Below are 15932 nucleotides of genomic sequence, written 5' to 3' on the forward strand. Positions count from 1 at the left end.
TACAGCCACCACTGGTCCAAGCAATCTTCAGCGGTGATCCAGAAGAGATACGGATGCTCATCCACAAGACGGAAGATGTGAATGCTCTGGTAGGAGATGCTCAGGCTTCGCCTGCTCAGACCCTCTGAACCTTTTCTGTGCCGTGGACCTCTCTGGTGTCTGGTGAAAGCCCTGGCCTGCTTCTCAGAATTCTGTTTTTAAATGCACTAAATAAAATATATAGGGTTCAAATGGAAATCAATTATACTGAAATAGTTATCAAAATTAAATTTTTCATATAATAATATATGTTTCTTTATCAGCATATTTTAATGGCAAGATACAGTAGGAGATCTAATAGTGACCATAATTTAAAAATAGTGTTGAGTCTGATCAGTATTTTGTGCTGCCTGCTGTCACTGTAATGTGGTATGACTATGCCTGTGATTTTTGCTGACACTACTAAGGTTTGCTGCCCACATTCATAATGTGAAAAAACGTGAAATATCCATTGGAAGTTAGTGAAAATAGAGATAGAAAATTTGTATGTCTAGAACCCTTGCCTTATAACAGAGGTTGACAGACTGTGGTCTGTCACCTGTTTTCATACAGGCTACCAGCTAAGAATGGTTTTTATTTTGTAAATGTCCAAAAAAAGAATGAAAAAAAGAATATTTTGTAACACAGGAAAATTCTGCGAAATTCAAATTTCAATATCTACAAATAAGATTTGGATGGAACATGACCAGGGCCGCTTTTGTACCGCAGCCACAGAGTTGAGTAGCTGTGACAGAGACAGTATGTGGCCTAAAAAGCCCAAAATATTTACCCTCTGGCCCTTTAGAGGGGAAGTTTGCTGCCCTCTGCTCTAGAGGATCCATGAACCTGGGATCAGTGAATGGACTTGGCATCCTGTGTGCACCCTGAAATCGCATGTAATATGTGTGTGCACTTGTGGACGTATTTTTCTCTATGAAAGGGTCAGGGTATTTCATCAAATTCTTAAAAGGGTCTGTGACCTCCCCAAAGATTAAGAACCACTGGATCTGAAAGTACTTGAAATAAAGAAACCTGCAATGAAGAAAGGTGAAAAGAGTTAGTCAGTAATTTACCCTGTTAATAGTTTCCTAGACCTAGATTGAACCAGCCATTATGTACAGTACATGCTACTAATTCTCTTAATGCAACTCAATTACTTAAATGTTCCAGTCCATCAGGGAAAGGAGTTCTCTTTGAAGTCTCTAGTGTTGGGTAGAAACAGCAGAGTCAGACACATCTGCGGGGTAAGAAGAGGTTTGCCACCGGGAAATGAATTCTGTCTGAGGTTTTATCTCTGTCTGGTGGGCTGAATGCTTTATTCAGAAGGCGAGTCATTGGTGCGGCCGCTGTTCTGCGGCCATGTAGGTTGCTGTGGCTTTTTGAAAAAGCTTTGGGCAGCTTCTGCCCAGTTGGCACTAAAAACAGCAGAGCAATGTGCTGTGATGCTTTTGCAAGGTAAGCACAGATGAGGCCAGGGCCAGACTACTTGAGAAGGCAGTTGGGCATTTGTCCAGGGCCCGCAGGGCCCTCCTGAGAGGAGGGGAGGCAAGCAGGCTGATCGTCGATGGTCCTGGCATCACCAGAATTTGCCCGGCCGGTTTTGTGGCTGTGGCACACGCCCAGGCAAGCCCAAGGCAAGGTTACTGTCTTTTCCTCACGCTTGTGAGCAAACAGGACTTTTGTGCAGTCATACATCCTGGGAGAGATTGTGCTGTCCTCGGAATGGCCTTTATTTCTCCTTAGGAAAGTTACAAACAGCCGCTGGCTGGTAAAGGTTAGGGGAGCTTGACTTGAGCTGTCGTCTAACCATGTGGCTGAGTTAGAGAGGTTAACTGCTGTAACATGTAGATTCATAAGTGTCTGATGGCTCAACCTTAGGAGAAGTTTGATTCTCTTATGAACGGGTTAGAGGGGTGGCTCTTTTCCACATAGAGTCCCAGCTATCAACGCGTCGCTTCTAAGGTCACTTAAGGGGTTTGTCTCCAGCCCAAGCAGAAGGGGAAAAAGAGTGTGGAGGCAAAGCGTGGGAGGCTCTTACGGGTCAGCTTGGCAGGGGCCTAATCGCTTCCACTCACATCCCACTGCCCAGAACTCAGTCACATGCCAAACTTAACTACAAAGGAGGTTAGGAAATGAGTGTAGCTGTGTCCCCAAAGAGTCAGAGAATGGGGACTTTGGTGAACAGTTAGCAGTCTTGGCCACACCAGTTTTTGGTCTTAGAGAATTCTAGGGATACCTGTTACTTGTCTGTACAGTGTCTTATTCATTCAACAGTTGTCTGCCGAGTTTGGACACTGTGTTAGGTGCTGGGGATACAGCAGTGAGAAGATGGTCCTTTCCCTTGTGAGCTTACAACACGGCAGAGGCGGCAACAAATGAGAAATCATACCCCAGTATATTTCTGAGGGAAAATCCAGGACACTATGTAGGGGCCTAATCACTATGTAGGGACTGAGGAAGTGATGTATAGACGGAGACGGCTGTGGAAATGGGTTTGTAGTTGTAGGCGGTTGGATGTATGGCAACAGAAAAGGGCGGGGTAAATTTCCTCCTCTAGTAAATGAATGAATGAGTGGTTGAATGAGTGAATGAACAAACACAAGGCGGGCCTGAGTTCCTTATATTGATCGTGTGGCTTTTCTGGGTCTCGGCCCCTTTCCTCCACTCACAGCTCTTAAGACTCCCTCTTCACATCCCCCTTTCCCCTCCCTCAGGTGAGTGTAAAGATCATTTGCTCCCCTGCTCTGCTGTGAGGTCTGTGGCAGACACTGAGCTGTCCTCTACATGTCATGCTCTTCCTTTGCCCACGCTCCTTGGGGATTAGTCACAGGAATTGCTTGCTGGAGGTGAATTAGGTGGTTTAGCGGAAATGGTTGTTAACAGAGGGCATAGGGAGATGGAAGATAAATAAGGATCAGAAATCTAAGCCCAGAGATTCATTTTAGGATAGAAGAGAGGCTGCTCTAGTACATTTCAATGTCAAGGAAGGGAAATAAATCGTAAGGAGCCTCTTGTTAGTGGGAAGACAGTATTTGTTTTCCCTTCTCACCCTTTGCTTTTCTCTCCTTACCCCTATTTAGTCCCTCAATTTTTCTTTTCTGCCCTAGGTTTTGACTCTTTTGCCTTCTTTTTTCTTCCCCACCTTTCTGTGTCTTTTGATGGGTTGCCTGTTCTTTGGCATAAATACCTTTTGATTAGCTGATCCTGACAGAGGAAGAGTCTCATTCAGCTTTGCTTCTCTGTGTTTTTCCAAACTTTATTTCCCAGTAGTGGTATTCATGGACCCTATACATCAACCAAACCAAATTACTCAACCCCCTAGTACTTTATTCTTTTTTCACTTCTCCACTGTTCTGATCCCACCTGTCCTTCCAGGCCTGCTACTTCCTCTGGTAAGTTGGCCTGATTCTCAACTTCCTTTCTGCTGCCTTCTCTGCCGCCTCCCAACTCCCATAGCTCTTTGTACCTCACTGATCACTTTACTTGAGCTGTTTATGTCTGTTTTACTTTTGAGAAACTATGTGTTTGATGACATGATTGCTATGTCATTCATTCTCCTTTGTTCAGTGGCCCAGTCCAATCCTTGCAACACATGTTGAGTGAATGACTAAACCTGCTTTATTACTTATGTTGAGCCAATTTGTGGTTGCCTGTTTTTCATTTCTGCCAACGAGGACAAGTTGCCAGATAGTTCTGGCTTAGTTAGTGGCCCTCAGTTCTCAGCTGTAAGATTGAAAGTTCTCTTCATAAGATTGAAAATCCGTAGATGGATTTGAGGAGCCACTGAAGGATCAGGAAGGGGACTCTGAGTCTTTCTGTGGTTTCTCTGGCCATTGGCATGCCAGGGCCTGGAAATGTGGGAAGACAGTTATATGCTCTGAGAAATCCATTAAAGTTGACCCAGATGTGGCCAATAATAGGAAGATTTAGAAGTCTCCATCAGACTAATTAAATTGAGGTGGAGCATCTGAAGTCTAAATGAATGCAGAGATTCTAAAAATCAAAATTTGAACTCAATAAAGGCATTTTGGGGATTATGCCATGACAACATGACATCAACAGACCATTTTACCACATACCACACTGAAACAAGGACAGAGACAAATTGGTGGCTGTCAGTGGTGAAGACAGGGCGGGAACCATGCCCAGTGAGGAGTGGTTGAAGAAACTGGTGATGTTTTAGACTTGGGAAGGACAGGAAAACTATCTGAAATAGGTCAAGCACTATCAAGTTAAAGTGGAGCTCTTCTTATATGTCGCGTGGTTGTCAGCTGCAGAAAATAAGATATCAGGTCAAAATATGAGAAATAACTTCATAGAGCTGTTTAGAGAGGTAATGAGTTGGGACTTCCCTGGTGGCGCATTGGTTAAGAATCCGCCTGCAATGCAGGGGACACAGGTTCGATCCCTTGTCCTGGAAGATCCCACATGTGGCAGAACAGCTAAGCCTGTGTGCCGCACCTACTGAACCTGCACCCTAGAGCCCGTGAGCCACAACTATTGAACCTACGTGCCACAACCACTGAAGCCCAAGCCCACATGCCTAGAGCCCGTGCTCTGCAACAAGAGAAGCCACCACAATGAGAAGCCCACACACCACAATGAAGAGTACTCCCCCCTCACCACAACTAGAGAAAGCCCATGCACGGCAACGAAGACCCAATGCAGCCAATAAATAAATAAATTAATTAATTAAAAAAAAAAGTAGTGAGTTGACTTGACAAGTAATAAGCTCCCTGAAAGACCACTGGACTAGGGATTCAAAGGTAACTAGTAGTAGTAACACACAAGGCCCCAATCTCCTGTCTTGTGCCCTTGACTGGCATTGTTAATAGTTCATGACCTTTTTTTTCCTCTCAGTCCTAAAGAACAAAATTCCTTCTCAGGACAGCAGTATTAAATTGGAATTGGCCTGTAAATTGAAATCTTCTTCCCATGCCTGGGCTGGGTGATGTTTACAGTCTCTTTAAACTGTGAAAGACTGCAGTTCTAAGATTTGTAAGTCCCACATGATAGGAAACCCATGGAGTTTATTTCCTTTTTAAAGTATCACTAACAGATATGAACAACACACATACACACAAAATCATTGTCATACTAAATAAAATTTGCAGTAGTTACTCAGTATCACCTAATATCCAGAACATATTCAATTTTATTTCATTCCAGTAGTTTCAAAAATGCCTTTTTATAATTGGGTTGTCCCTGTGTTGATTTTTTTTAAATTTATTATTGCTTTCTTTATTTTTGTCTGCATTGGGTCTTTGTTGCTGCACGTGGGGTTTCTCTAGTTGTGGCGAGAAGGGGCTATACTTCATTGCTGTGTGTGGGCTTCTCATTGCAGTGGCCTCTCTTTGTTGCAGAGCACCAGCCCTGGGTGCTCGGGCTTCAGTAGTTATGGTACAAGGGCTCTGTGGTTGTGGCTCGCAGGCTCTAGAGTGCAGGCTCAGTAGTTGTGGTGCACAGGCTTAATTGCCTCTCGGCATGTGGGGTCTTCCCAGACCAGGGATCGCACCCATGTCCCCTGCATTGGCAGGCAGATTCTTAACCACTGCACCACCAGGCAAGTCTCATGTCCCTGTGTTGATTATCGCAATGCATCTACTTTATAACAACAACAAAAAAAGATGTTGCCAAGCAGTTAATGTTTATTATTTGCCATAATAGGATCTGGCCCAGGTTTATTGGTGCATTTTGCTTACTCTCTTCAGTTCCAGGGTAGGAGGGGATGATAATGTGCATCTACCAGAATGAATCTTGATATGAAAGCTAAGCTTATGTTGGCAAAGTACTTAGAGTGACAAAGAGGGGAGAAAAGCATTAAAGCTGTGGTTCTTGACTACAGGCATTAATTCAGGGGATGGTGGCCTGCTAATCCCCAGATCCAAGTGAGAAAAAAGAAACTGTATCAACATTATATGATGAGGGGATTTTTTCAATAAACAAGACAAATTATCAATAGCAAATTTATAATTTGTTCTCATGTGTGTATTACTGTACCTACAAAAAAATACACCATACATAGTTACAAAAATTTTTTTTCTTATGATTAGACCTTTTAAGATCTACTTTCTTAGCAACTTTCAAATATGCAATACAGTATTATTTAAAGTATAGTCACCATGCTGTACATTACATCCCCATGACTTATTTTATAATTGGAAAATTGCCCTATTTCTTTTAAAAATAGAATACTGTATATTTTTTTTAATCCATTCAGAAGGCTGCAATCTGACTCTACCTAAAGAACTTTGAGTGATAAATTTAATAGCCTCTCTAAACTTTTCTCAGCTTCTTTCTATCATGTCATGAGAACATGAGAGAGACAAACTGTATAGCACAGGCTTTTAAGCGTCTAGATTTTTGTGTATTTTCCCTCACCTACATATATCTTACTTGATTTTTTTCTTTTTTAATAAGGAATTTGATGTGGGGAGGAAGACCTGAGATGTTTTGTTAGCTTAGAGAACTGTGCATCCTCTAAATTAGACCTAACTCAGAAACCACTGGGAGTAAGGAGGGTGAAGGCAGGGTAGGGGGACAGCCCCCAAAGCAAGTCCCATAAAGATAGAAGCCCACTGTCACGGGGGGTGGGAGTGGGTGGGGGTGATGACCTGCTCAGCTCTCGCTGAATGTTCCTGCGCAAGAATACAGACATGGTGTGGCCCAGACTTTTTAAGAGAAAATACAGGAAATCTCTAAATTGTTAAATGTTGGTTCCAAAAACATGATCCAAGATCATTCAGGCCAAAGAAAACACATCTGTGGGCCAAATCCAGCTTGCAGGCCACCGTTTTGCTAACTGTAGATGAGATCAGCAAATATTTAGCAGTTAAGGTTTCTCTGGCCACCTGCATCTGGAAATCTGCATTGTGGTCCTGAAGCAGAGGGCCCAGCGTTCTTGGGAGAGCAGTGACCCGTGTTCTGCACGTGTGGACAGCACTTCTGGCTCCCTGGCCTGTGGGTAGGCTGGTGGCCCCTTCACAGCTCTGGGAGGGGTGCTTTTTGTCCTGACGGTAGGTACTCATCTCTCAGCATTTGCCGGGCAATACGGTCACATCCCCCACTTCTTGTCGGACCACTGTCCAGGATATGGGGCTGTGATTTGGAAGCCATGACCTGTGTCCTGTAGAGAATGATTCATGAACTCCAGACGGCTGGGAGCAGGCAGCAGCGATGTGGCTTCACGGCCATTTACGACGCGTGAAGGCGGCCTGCTTAGCATCATTCCTAGCTGTCCTCCAGGGGACCTCAGCAGCGCAAGGCCCCACTTCTCCAGCACTGGCCTTGGACTCCAGAAATCCATCCTCCGTGGAAGAGAAATCTTCCAAGGGTATATGACATGCTCCCTCCAGATAGCAGAGATGGGTATTTTGGAGTTATGGAAAAATTCCAAGTATAATGGCATTAGTATTATTTTATAGCTGCTAGACATTTTTACCGCACAAAGGAAAGTCTTGCATTAAAAGATGTACTTTGTAAATAGCTTGAAAATGTGAACATCTCTAGGATAAAGTGATAGCTTTTGTCCCCCACATTAGCTGTTAAGTTTGGGGGAAGGATGAAAATGTGAATAAATGAGCTACATCACTCTCAGGTGGAAAGAAGACTCACTTGTTTGAAATTAGTGTATAAATTCAGGGCAGTTGAATTGGGTGGTAGGACTTGGATTGGGGAAACTTGAAAAGATCATTTTAAACTTTATCCAGAGGAATAAACATATGAGGAAACTCCTGAAAACGAAAATCAGTGAGAGGAGAATTTCACCAAATATATTAAAACAAGTTACAAAAGTGTAGAAATTAAAACAGTGTGTTGCTGGCATAGGACTAGACAGTCAAATTAATGAAACAGATTTAGAGTGAGTCCAGAATTAGACTCAAGTATGTATGGTCATTTGGTATAAAACAATGGAAGCATTTGAAACTACTGGGATGAGATGGATTATTTATTAAATGGTGTTGAGACAACTGGCTGGTATAAAGCTGAATCCTTCCCTAATTTCTTGTACCAAGATAAATTCTAGAGGTAGAAAATAAAAAGATGAAAGTAATGGAATACAAGGGGGTGGGGGGAATACTTTTTCAATCTTGGTGTGAGGAAGGATTTCCTAAGCATAATAGCAAAGGAAAAGATAGATACCTTTGAATATATAAAAACTGTAAACTTCCGTACATTAAATCTGCATAAACAAGGTTCAAAGATAAACTAAAGGTATGTACAATATATGTGAGAAGTGTTAATGCTCCTAATGTATATAAAGAAGTCTTGCAAATTATTTAGGAAAAGAGAAATACCCAAATAGAGAAATGGGCAAAGAATATGCAGAGGCCACTCACCAAAAACCTGCAAATAGCCAACACATATATGAAAGGGTGCCCAGTCTCAATCTCACCTGAGATCTAAGAATTCAGGTAAGACAGCCATATGGTGCCATTATTTACCTGTCAGATCAGCAAAGATGAAAATAAGATCTCAAGGAGAATGTAGACAAAGGGACACTTTGATGCCTTTTTGGGGAAAGTGTGATTCGTACTAGCCTCTGGAGGGCAGTTTGACATCTGTATCAAGGGAAATCACTAGACAACTATATATACAAAAAATGTTTGTTGCTGGGTGATTTATAATAACAGGAGATTAGAAATTACCAGTAGTTTATTTCTGAAATATGCTACAGTATACCCATATGCGGTGATATCATACTATCCTTTAAAAGGGTGATTTGTATCAGTTTTTATCCGTTACATATATTTATTGATGGGTAAGTTCTTCAAGATCTATTTTTGAGTGAAACAGCCAGTTGCTAAACAGCATATATCATGTGTGCATATAAATTTAAGAAGAGGTCCAAAAGGTAGAATCTGGGTAGTAGGACTTCTGCTTTTTTTTTTTTATTCCTTTACGTGTCATTAAGATTTTTTTACACTGACCAAGTATTGTGTGATAAATGATAAAGACTGATACACTTATAACAAAAAGCCACACGCACAAGAAAGCGAACAAGCCAGGTTCCAAAGTTGTTCATATTTAGTGTAAGAATATAACTTTTAAAATGCACTTCTTGTATTTGTTTTAATAAGTATAGAGAGTACTTCAATGGTGTGCTACTTACTACCCATAGTGACAAGCAGAGAGGTGTTCCCACCTTTTGTCACATTATAGGGACCTTTCTTGTGGTGGTGGGAGGAGTTGGCAACTCAGTAGAGTCCTTTTCTTCTACCATCATGCGTCCTTCTTTGGAGGAATTTCTGGGGAAACCCCATTCACTTGCATTTAAGACCAGAAATGTGTGTGGATGAGATTCTAGATGGCAATATCATATAATGTCATGTGTTTTTACTTAGGTCTATGAACCACATCTCATATCATAAATTATGGAAAAATAGTTTTTGATTGCTAGTTTCGATTACGGTAAAAATCAAGTGAAAGTTTCCAGGAGCTTTTTGGGCTTCTTTATTTTCTAATTTCTTTTATAATGAGAATATATTTATAATCAGAAAAAAAGTTTAAAGCTTTGTTGAAAAGAGCTAACTCAGATTTAAAATGAATTAAGCAGAGATAACCACATACCCAGATTATTCTTAAAAGATATGCTCAAATTAAAAGGATGTGACATATATTTTAGATCAATTAGTTGTGCGAGCTCTGATTTTTACCAAGGATATATTGCTTTTGGTTTCTAATGTTAAATAACTATGTAATTATGACAGCCAAAGGACTTTCCAATTGTAGTTTTTTTTTTAAGCTCTTTATTGGAGTATAATTGCTTTACACTGTTGTGCCGTTTTCTGCTGTACAAGTGAATCAGCTGTATTTATACATATATCCCCATATCCCCTCCCTCCTGTGACTCCTTCCCACCCTCCCCAGTTGTAGTTTTATAGATGTATTATTATTGCAACTGACTTTAAAAGAAAATAAATGCAAATGTTTTATTTAATTAGGGTAGAAGCCTGGGAGGCTGGGTGGGATTTTTCCCCAGGAGGTTGCATAGCTGGTTATAGTCAAGTCAGCTTTCTGCTTATAGGGGTGTCCCTGGCAGTCAGTCTAGGGCAGTTGTGTGTTTCTTGCTGTGTACTTTCTGAAGTTATCTTCCTTCAGCCCCCTTCCTAAACGCCTTCCTGGCTTTCTTACTCCAACATTCATCTAATCAGAATTTTTGATATAACACCTTCACAACCAAACCTTATATGTCCCAGCTTGATATACTTTATTGGTACACAATCCCTATCGGTCACACCAAAATGCAACTATGGTATAGGGAAAAGAGTACTGAGTTCAGCTCAGAGGCAGAAGCCTTGGGTTCTGTGTGTTTTTGAGCCAGTTAATCTACTCTGGGCTCAGTTCCCTGTCTGTAAAATGAGTATGATAACAAACTTTTTATAAGGTTTTGGTTGGAGAGATGATATGTGTATATCTGTTTGGATTAGATTTGGCTGCATTTGAGAGAAAATCGATAGTAGTAAAATGGTAGCTTGTAGTAAAATAAAAGCTTATTTTATTAAAATGTAGTGATTTTGAATAAAACAGAAGTTTATTTCCTGTGTACAAGTACAGAGATAGTCTGTCCAAGACTAGTGTGGTGTATGCATACCTCAGAAATACTGTGGGTTTGGTTTCAGATCACTGCAATAAAGCAAGTATCACAATAAATCAAACCACATAAATTTTTTTGTTTCCCAGCACATATAAAAGTTATGTTTACATTATACTGTAGTCTATTAAGTGCAATAGCATTATGTCTAAAAAGCAATGTACATACCTTAATAAAAAAATACTTTATTGCTAAAAAATACTTAACCATCATCTAAGCCTTCAGTGAGTCAATCTTTTGCAATAGTAACATCAAAGATCACCGATCACAGATCACCATTACAAATATAATAATAATGGCAAACTTCAAAATATTGCAAGAATTGCCAAAATGTGACACAGAAACATGAAGTTTGCAAATGCTGTTGGAAAAATAGCACTGAGAGACTTGCTCAACTCAAAGTTGCCACAAACCTTCAATTTGTCAAAAAGAAAAAAAAAAAGAAACAACTCAGTATGTGCAAAATGCAATAAAGCAAAGCACAATAAAACGAGGTCTGGAGGTGCAGAGAGGCTGTGGGACTGGGCTAAGGGCTGGCAACGCAGAGCTACCGGATCGGTCCGAGATGCCAGAGGTGGAGGAGACACTGAAGCGACTTCAGAGCCAGAAAGGCGTGCAGGGAATCGTGGTGAACACAGAGGGCGTTCCCATCAAGAGCACCATGGACAATCCCACCACCTCACAGTACACCAACCTCATGTACAACTTCATCTTGAAGGCCTGGCGCACCATGCGTGAAATTGACCCCCAGAATGACCTCACCTTCCTTCGAATTTGCTCCAAGGAAAATGATGTTATGCTTGCACCAGGTAAAGACTATTTCCTGATTGTGATTCAGAATCCAACCAAATAAGCCACTCTCTTGGCTCCCTGCATCTTTCCTTACTTTAATGCCCCTCAAGAGCAGTAGCGTTAATCGTGTCAACTGACTGGCCTGTGGAAGTCACCTTAGAGCCCTCTCAGACCAGTCCGTGACCCGGGGTGGGCTGCAGCTCCACCTGCCCCACCACAGTCATCCCTCTGCTGGCCAATCGCCCCTGATTTTCTAGGAGGAAGATCACGTCCAGGTTTTGGAGCAAGAGCTTGTGAGAAGCCCACACTGTTTCCTTTTGACTTTGAGTTCACTTTGTTGCCCTTGGAAATGGCTGTTTTTCTTTAACTAAAAATAACGAAAATGCTAAAACAAACAACAAAAAAATGAGGTCTGCCTGTGCTCAGTGATGGTAGGAGCCAGTCTTTGTCTCCTTTTGTGCTGCCATCCTTGGCAGGTGGCTTCCACCTCATTGTCTAAAACATCTGCTTGAGCTCCAGCCATCACATCCAGATTCCAGGGAGTGGGAAGGAAGAAGGTGGAAGAAGGGAATTCTACCCTCCCACCCCACCCCAAGGACACTTCCACTAAGGACACGATTTATTATGTATTGTCAGGAAGCCCATCAGATGGTCATGTACTTGACTAAAAATAATTGTTTACTATAAAAGAAAGAGATGTTGGGGGAAACCGGCAGTCTTTGCCATGACCTTTGAAAGACTTTTGTGACCTGGGAAATGCTGTGAGTACAAAAAATATATCATTTGTGTAATATTACTGTGAGGCAACCTGATATACATTCATCCATTCACCAAATATTTATTAAATATGTGCTGGAGGTGTAGCACTAGAGCTGACACCGCATATACTTCTTTACATTTTCTTAGTCAATTTACATTACCTCCAACAAAGGGTTTGAGGGAATCCATGTAACTGTGGTCCCCTCTCCCTGCCTTGCTGTGCATATGGGAACTCAACATCACTAAGATACCGTATCCTTTCCTTTGGGAGGAGGGAGCAGGAAGGGTGGCAGTGGAGCATGTTGTAAATGGCAGCTCTGTAGCTCACCAGTCAGACACTCTGTGTTTTCCCCTCCAGCTCTCAGAGGTCCTGTCTTTTGTCATCAGTGCTTCATGTTGATTTACATCTTGTGTCCCCACTTACTTTGTATATATGCCTTTCCCTCTGTTTAAAACAGATGTCCTGGATTGTCTCTTTATCATCTGCCCTCTCCCTTTCAAATAAGGAACAGTCGGTGTTTGAACAGGCAAATGTTTTATTTGGGAGGCAAAGATATATGGATGGATGGATAGATGGATCAATTAGTGGGTAGATAAGAAAGCAAGCAGGCATAACCGAAAGGCCAGGTGGCAGTGTCCAGAACTGGGGTTATTACTGTTTCTCAGGGGACCCCAATGTGTGCAGGACCCCTGAGGAAATAGGATCTGCAGTCACAGGCTCAAGGTATTCCATTTGGAGGGGATCTGGAGATGTCTGACATCCTTCCTCCTAATCTTTCAAGAATTGATGGTAGTGGGCTTTTTTTTTTTTAATCTTCTTGTTTGTTTTATTATGAAAATTTTCAAACACTCAGAAAACAACCATGAGCTAACTACTGAAATGGAATACATGTTAACATTTTGCCATGTTTACTTAAAAAAACAAAAGTAAATTTTATAGCTGTAGAGCTTTACTCACCTACACACATGCTTCTTGTGTCATTCATGTCTTTATGTTAGCACCACTTTACCTGAGATGCCGTCCCCAAACTTCCTCTGTAAAATCAGCCTCTAACCTCTCTTGCTAGCACTGTCACCGCCTGACATATACAGTGCATTTATTTGTCTTCTGTCTCTCTCCCTCCACTAGCATGTCTGCTCCGTGAAAGCTGGGACATGCCTTCGTTCCCATTGAATCACCCTCATCTGGCATCAACTAGGATCGGATGAACAGAGCTAAAGCCTCTTTTAGGCTTCCTGATCCATAACCTCTCTCCCTGTCTCTCTCCCCAGGGGGAACCACTGTCCTGAAGTTTAAATATCCTTCCCATCCTTGTCTTTATATACTCTGATTTTACTTATACCTTTAAATCTCTGTGTGTGCATGTGTGTACATAGATGCCAAAACAATAGATAGTGTTGTGTATCTTTAAATACATTAACTAAGCAAGCTATTTATAGCCTCTGTAACTTGCTTTTACTTGGTCAACATTATGTGTTCGAGATTTATCTATGTGGATACAGGCCCACAAGAATTTACTTCATATATTTCATATTCCTGTAATATTCCTTCTAGAATTTTATCACAGTGGGTCCATTCTTGGCCAGAGCCTTTTAATAATGGCTATATCACTCTTCTTTTGTCAGGGACTCTGAATCGGATCTGTGGTAACAATTGTACCAATCCTAGAAATGGGTTAAAAAATTAAGATGGTACATAAGTATATCTAATAAAAAAATTAAGATAGTAAATTTTGTTATGTGTATTTTACCATGATTTTTAAAAATAAAAAACAATGTATCTAATTGTACATTTGGGAAAAAATAAGTTAGAAGGAGGACGAGTAAGGCTTGTATTCTTTGTAAAAGTAAAATCATTGTTAATGGTATATTTAGAGACTTAATTTTACTCACCATTGAATACATTTAATTATAAAAGTATATTTTTCAAGGAACTGTGATTTTGTTCTTTGTACCTTAGAGACTAGAATTCCCCTGAAGAAGACATACAGATGACCAACAGGTACATGAAAAGATGGTCAACGTTACTAATCAGGGAAATGAAAATCAAAACCACAATGAGGTATCATCTCACACCTGTTACAATGGCTATTATCAAAAAGACAAGAGATAACGAAAGCTGGCGAGGATGTGGAGAAAAGGGAACCAGACCTTCTATACTGTTGGTGGGAATGTAAGCTGGTACAGCCGCTATGGAAAACACTATGGAAGTTCCTCAAAAAATTAAAAATAGAGCTGTCATATGATCTAGCAATTCCATTTCTGGGTATACATCCAGAGGAAAAGAAATCATTGTCTTGAAGAGATATCTGCACTCCTGTGTTCATAGCAGCATTATTTACAGTAGCCAAGGTGTAGAAACAAACTGTCTGTGGATGGGTGAATAGATAAAGAAAACGTGGTATGTATTTAGATTGGAATATTATTTAGCCTTAAAAAAGAAGGAAATCATGTCATTCGCAACAACATGGATGAACCTGGAGGACCTTATGCTAAGTGAAATAAACTGGACAGAGAAAGACAAATACCACATGGTATCGCTTACATGTGGAATATAAAAAAAAGGTAAATATGTGAGGTAATAGATATGTTAATTAACTTGATGGGGGAATCTTTTCACAATGTATATGTATATCAAATCATCACACTGTATATTTCAAATATCTAAATTTTTGTCAATTATATCTCAGTGAAGCTGGAAAAAATAGAATTCCCTCAGAGAGAAATCATGTATTTCAATATATAGTTCTCCCATATTAGAGAACCTTTAATGGCTTTTCTCCTAAGGAGAGAAAACTTGAGAACAAATACGTTGAGTTGCCCTGAAGTAATATTCAGAATTCTTGGCTCTTGACAAGATTCTAAATGTCAGGAAAGTCTGTTTTTGCAACAGCGTGACAACTTAACTTCACACATCGGTACAGATTAACTGCAGTGCCTGGGTTTTCTTTAGGATACTTTCAAATATCCTCCTCCCAAGCTCCCTGTTAAAAGCAGACTTGTTAGAGGACAAAACTTTATTTATAAAGCATTTTGCAGATATAATTATATGTATAATTGGAAAAGTTAAGGAAGATTTAGCACCCATAATTTTGAATAATGACTCAGTAGTCCTTGGCTACATGTGAAACTCTTCTAGAAAGATCACACGATTGACCCTGTTTTTCATTTTGCTCATAAAAATCCATCCAGGCTGTCCCAAGAATATTTTGTTTCTAGAGATAGAGTCAGATTTAATGACCTGTTCATCAATTTCAAAATAGGTCCTGTGACTGGATTTCCTAAATTTGATTGGTATATTTTCCCGAACCCTACTAAACTTGAACATTTAAAGCACATTTGGCAGTTAAATTAACTATATAACTGTGGCTCTTTCACTTCAGTTCAATCAGCAGTCGTCTATTGAGCAGCTGCCATGTTCCCGGCACTGTGCCAGAGGCTGGGGCTGTAAGGTGAATGGAACGGGGTTCTGGTCCTCCTGGATCACCTAATCGGGTGGCTGAGACAGATATTTATCAAAGGAAATGGTCGATGCTGCAATAGAAGTGGAATCCTTCTGTCACTGCACGCTCCCTGTGTGGCCAGGACTCTTAGAGCCATAGATCACTACTCTCAGCAACAGTGTCAGGAAGTGCATGGGTAGATGTGGGGATGGCAATGGTGGGCGAGCTTTTAAACCCAACCACACCTTCATCAGCTTATTCCTCCAAGCTGCCAATAATAACAGCAATGAGAGTCATTTTTGATTTGGGCAATTGATCTCTTCTCA

At 40.8% G+C, this 15932-nt stretch overlaps 2 protein-coding genes across 6 annotated transcripts in view; both read left to right on the plus strand.

Moving 5' to 3' along the window:
• The window catches only part of ANKRD44 (ankyrin repeat domain 44), a 306147-nt gene that overhangs the window by 115182 nt on the left and 175033 nt on the right, over positions 1-15932 (plus strand). For all 5 annotated transcript variants that reach the window (XM_057744579.1, XM_057744583.1, XM_057744580.1 and 2 more), the window contains exon 2: positions 6-89. In XM_057744579.1, the coding sequence (XP_057600562.1) occupies positions 6-89 (84 nt within the window). The remainder of the gene's footprint in view (positions 1-5; positions 90-15932) is intronic.
• On the plus strand, positions 10792-11926 carry LOC130858312 (dynein light chain roadblock-type 1-like). The gene has a single exon (XM_057744584.1). It carries the CDS (start codon positions 11178-11180, stop codon positions 11463-11465), a length of 288 nt encoding a protein of 95 aa, XP_057600567.1. The 5' UTR covers positions 10792-11177; the 3' UTR covers positions 11466-11926.

Source organism: Hippopotamus amphibius, chromosome 8 (genome assembly GCF_030028045.1).
Source record: "Hippopotamus amphibius kiboko isolate mHipAmp2 chromosome 8, mHipAmp2.hap2, whole genome shotgun sequence".
Taxonomy (NCBI): domain Eukaryota; kingdom Metazoa; phylum Chordata; class Mammalia; order Artiodactyla; family Hippopotamidae; genus Hippopotamus; species Hippopotamus amphibius.

Excerpts from the sequence above, each read along its gene's own strand:
- LOC130858312 (XM_057744584.1), top strand. The coding sequence starts at position 11,178 with ATGCCAGAGGTGGAGGAGACACTGAAGCGACTTCAGAGCCAGAAAGGC.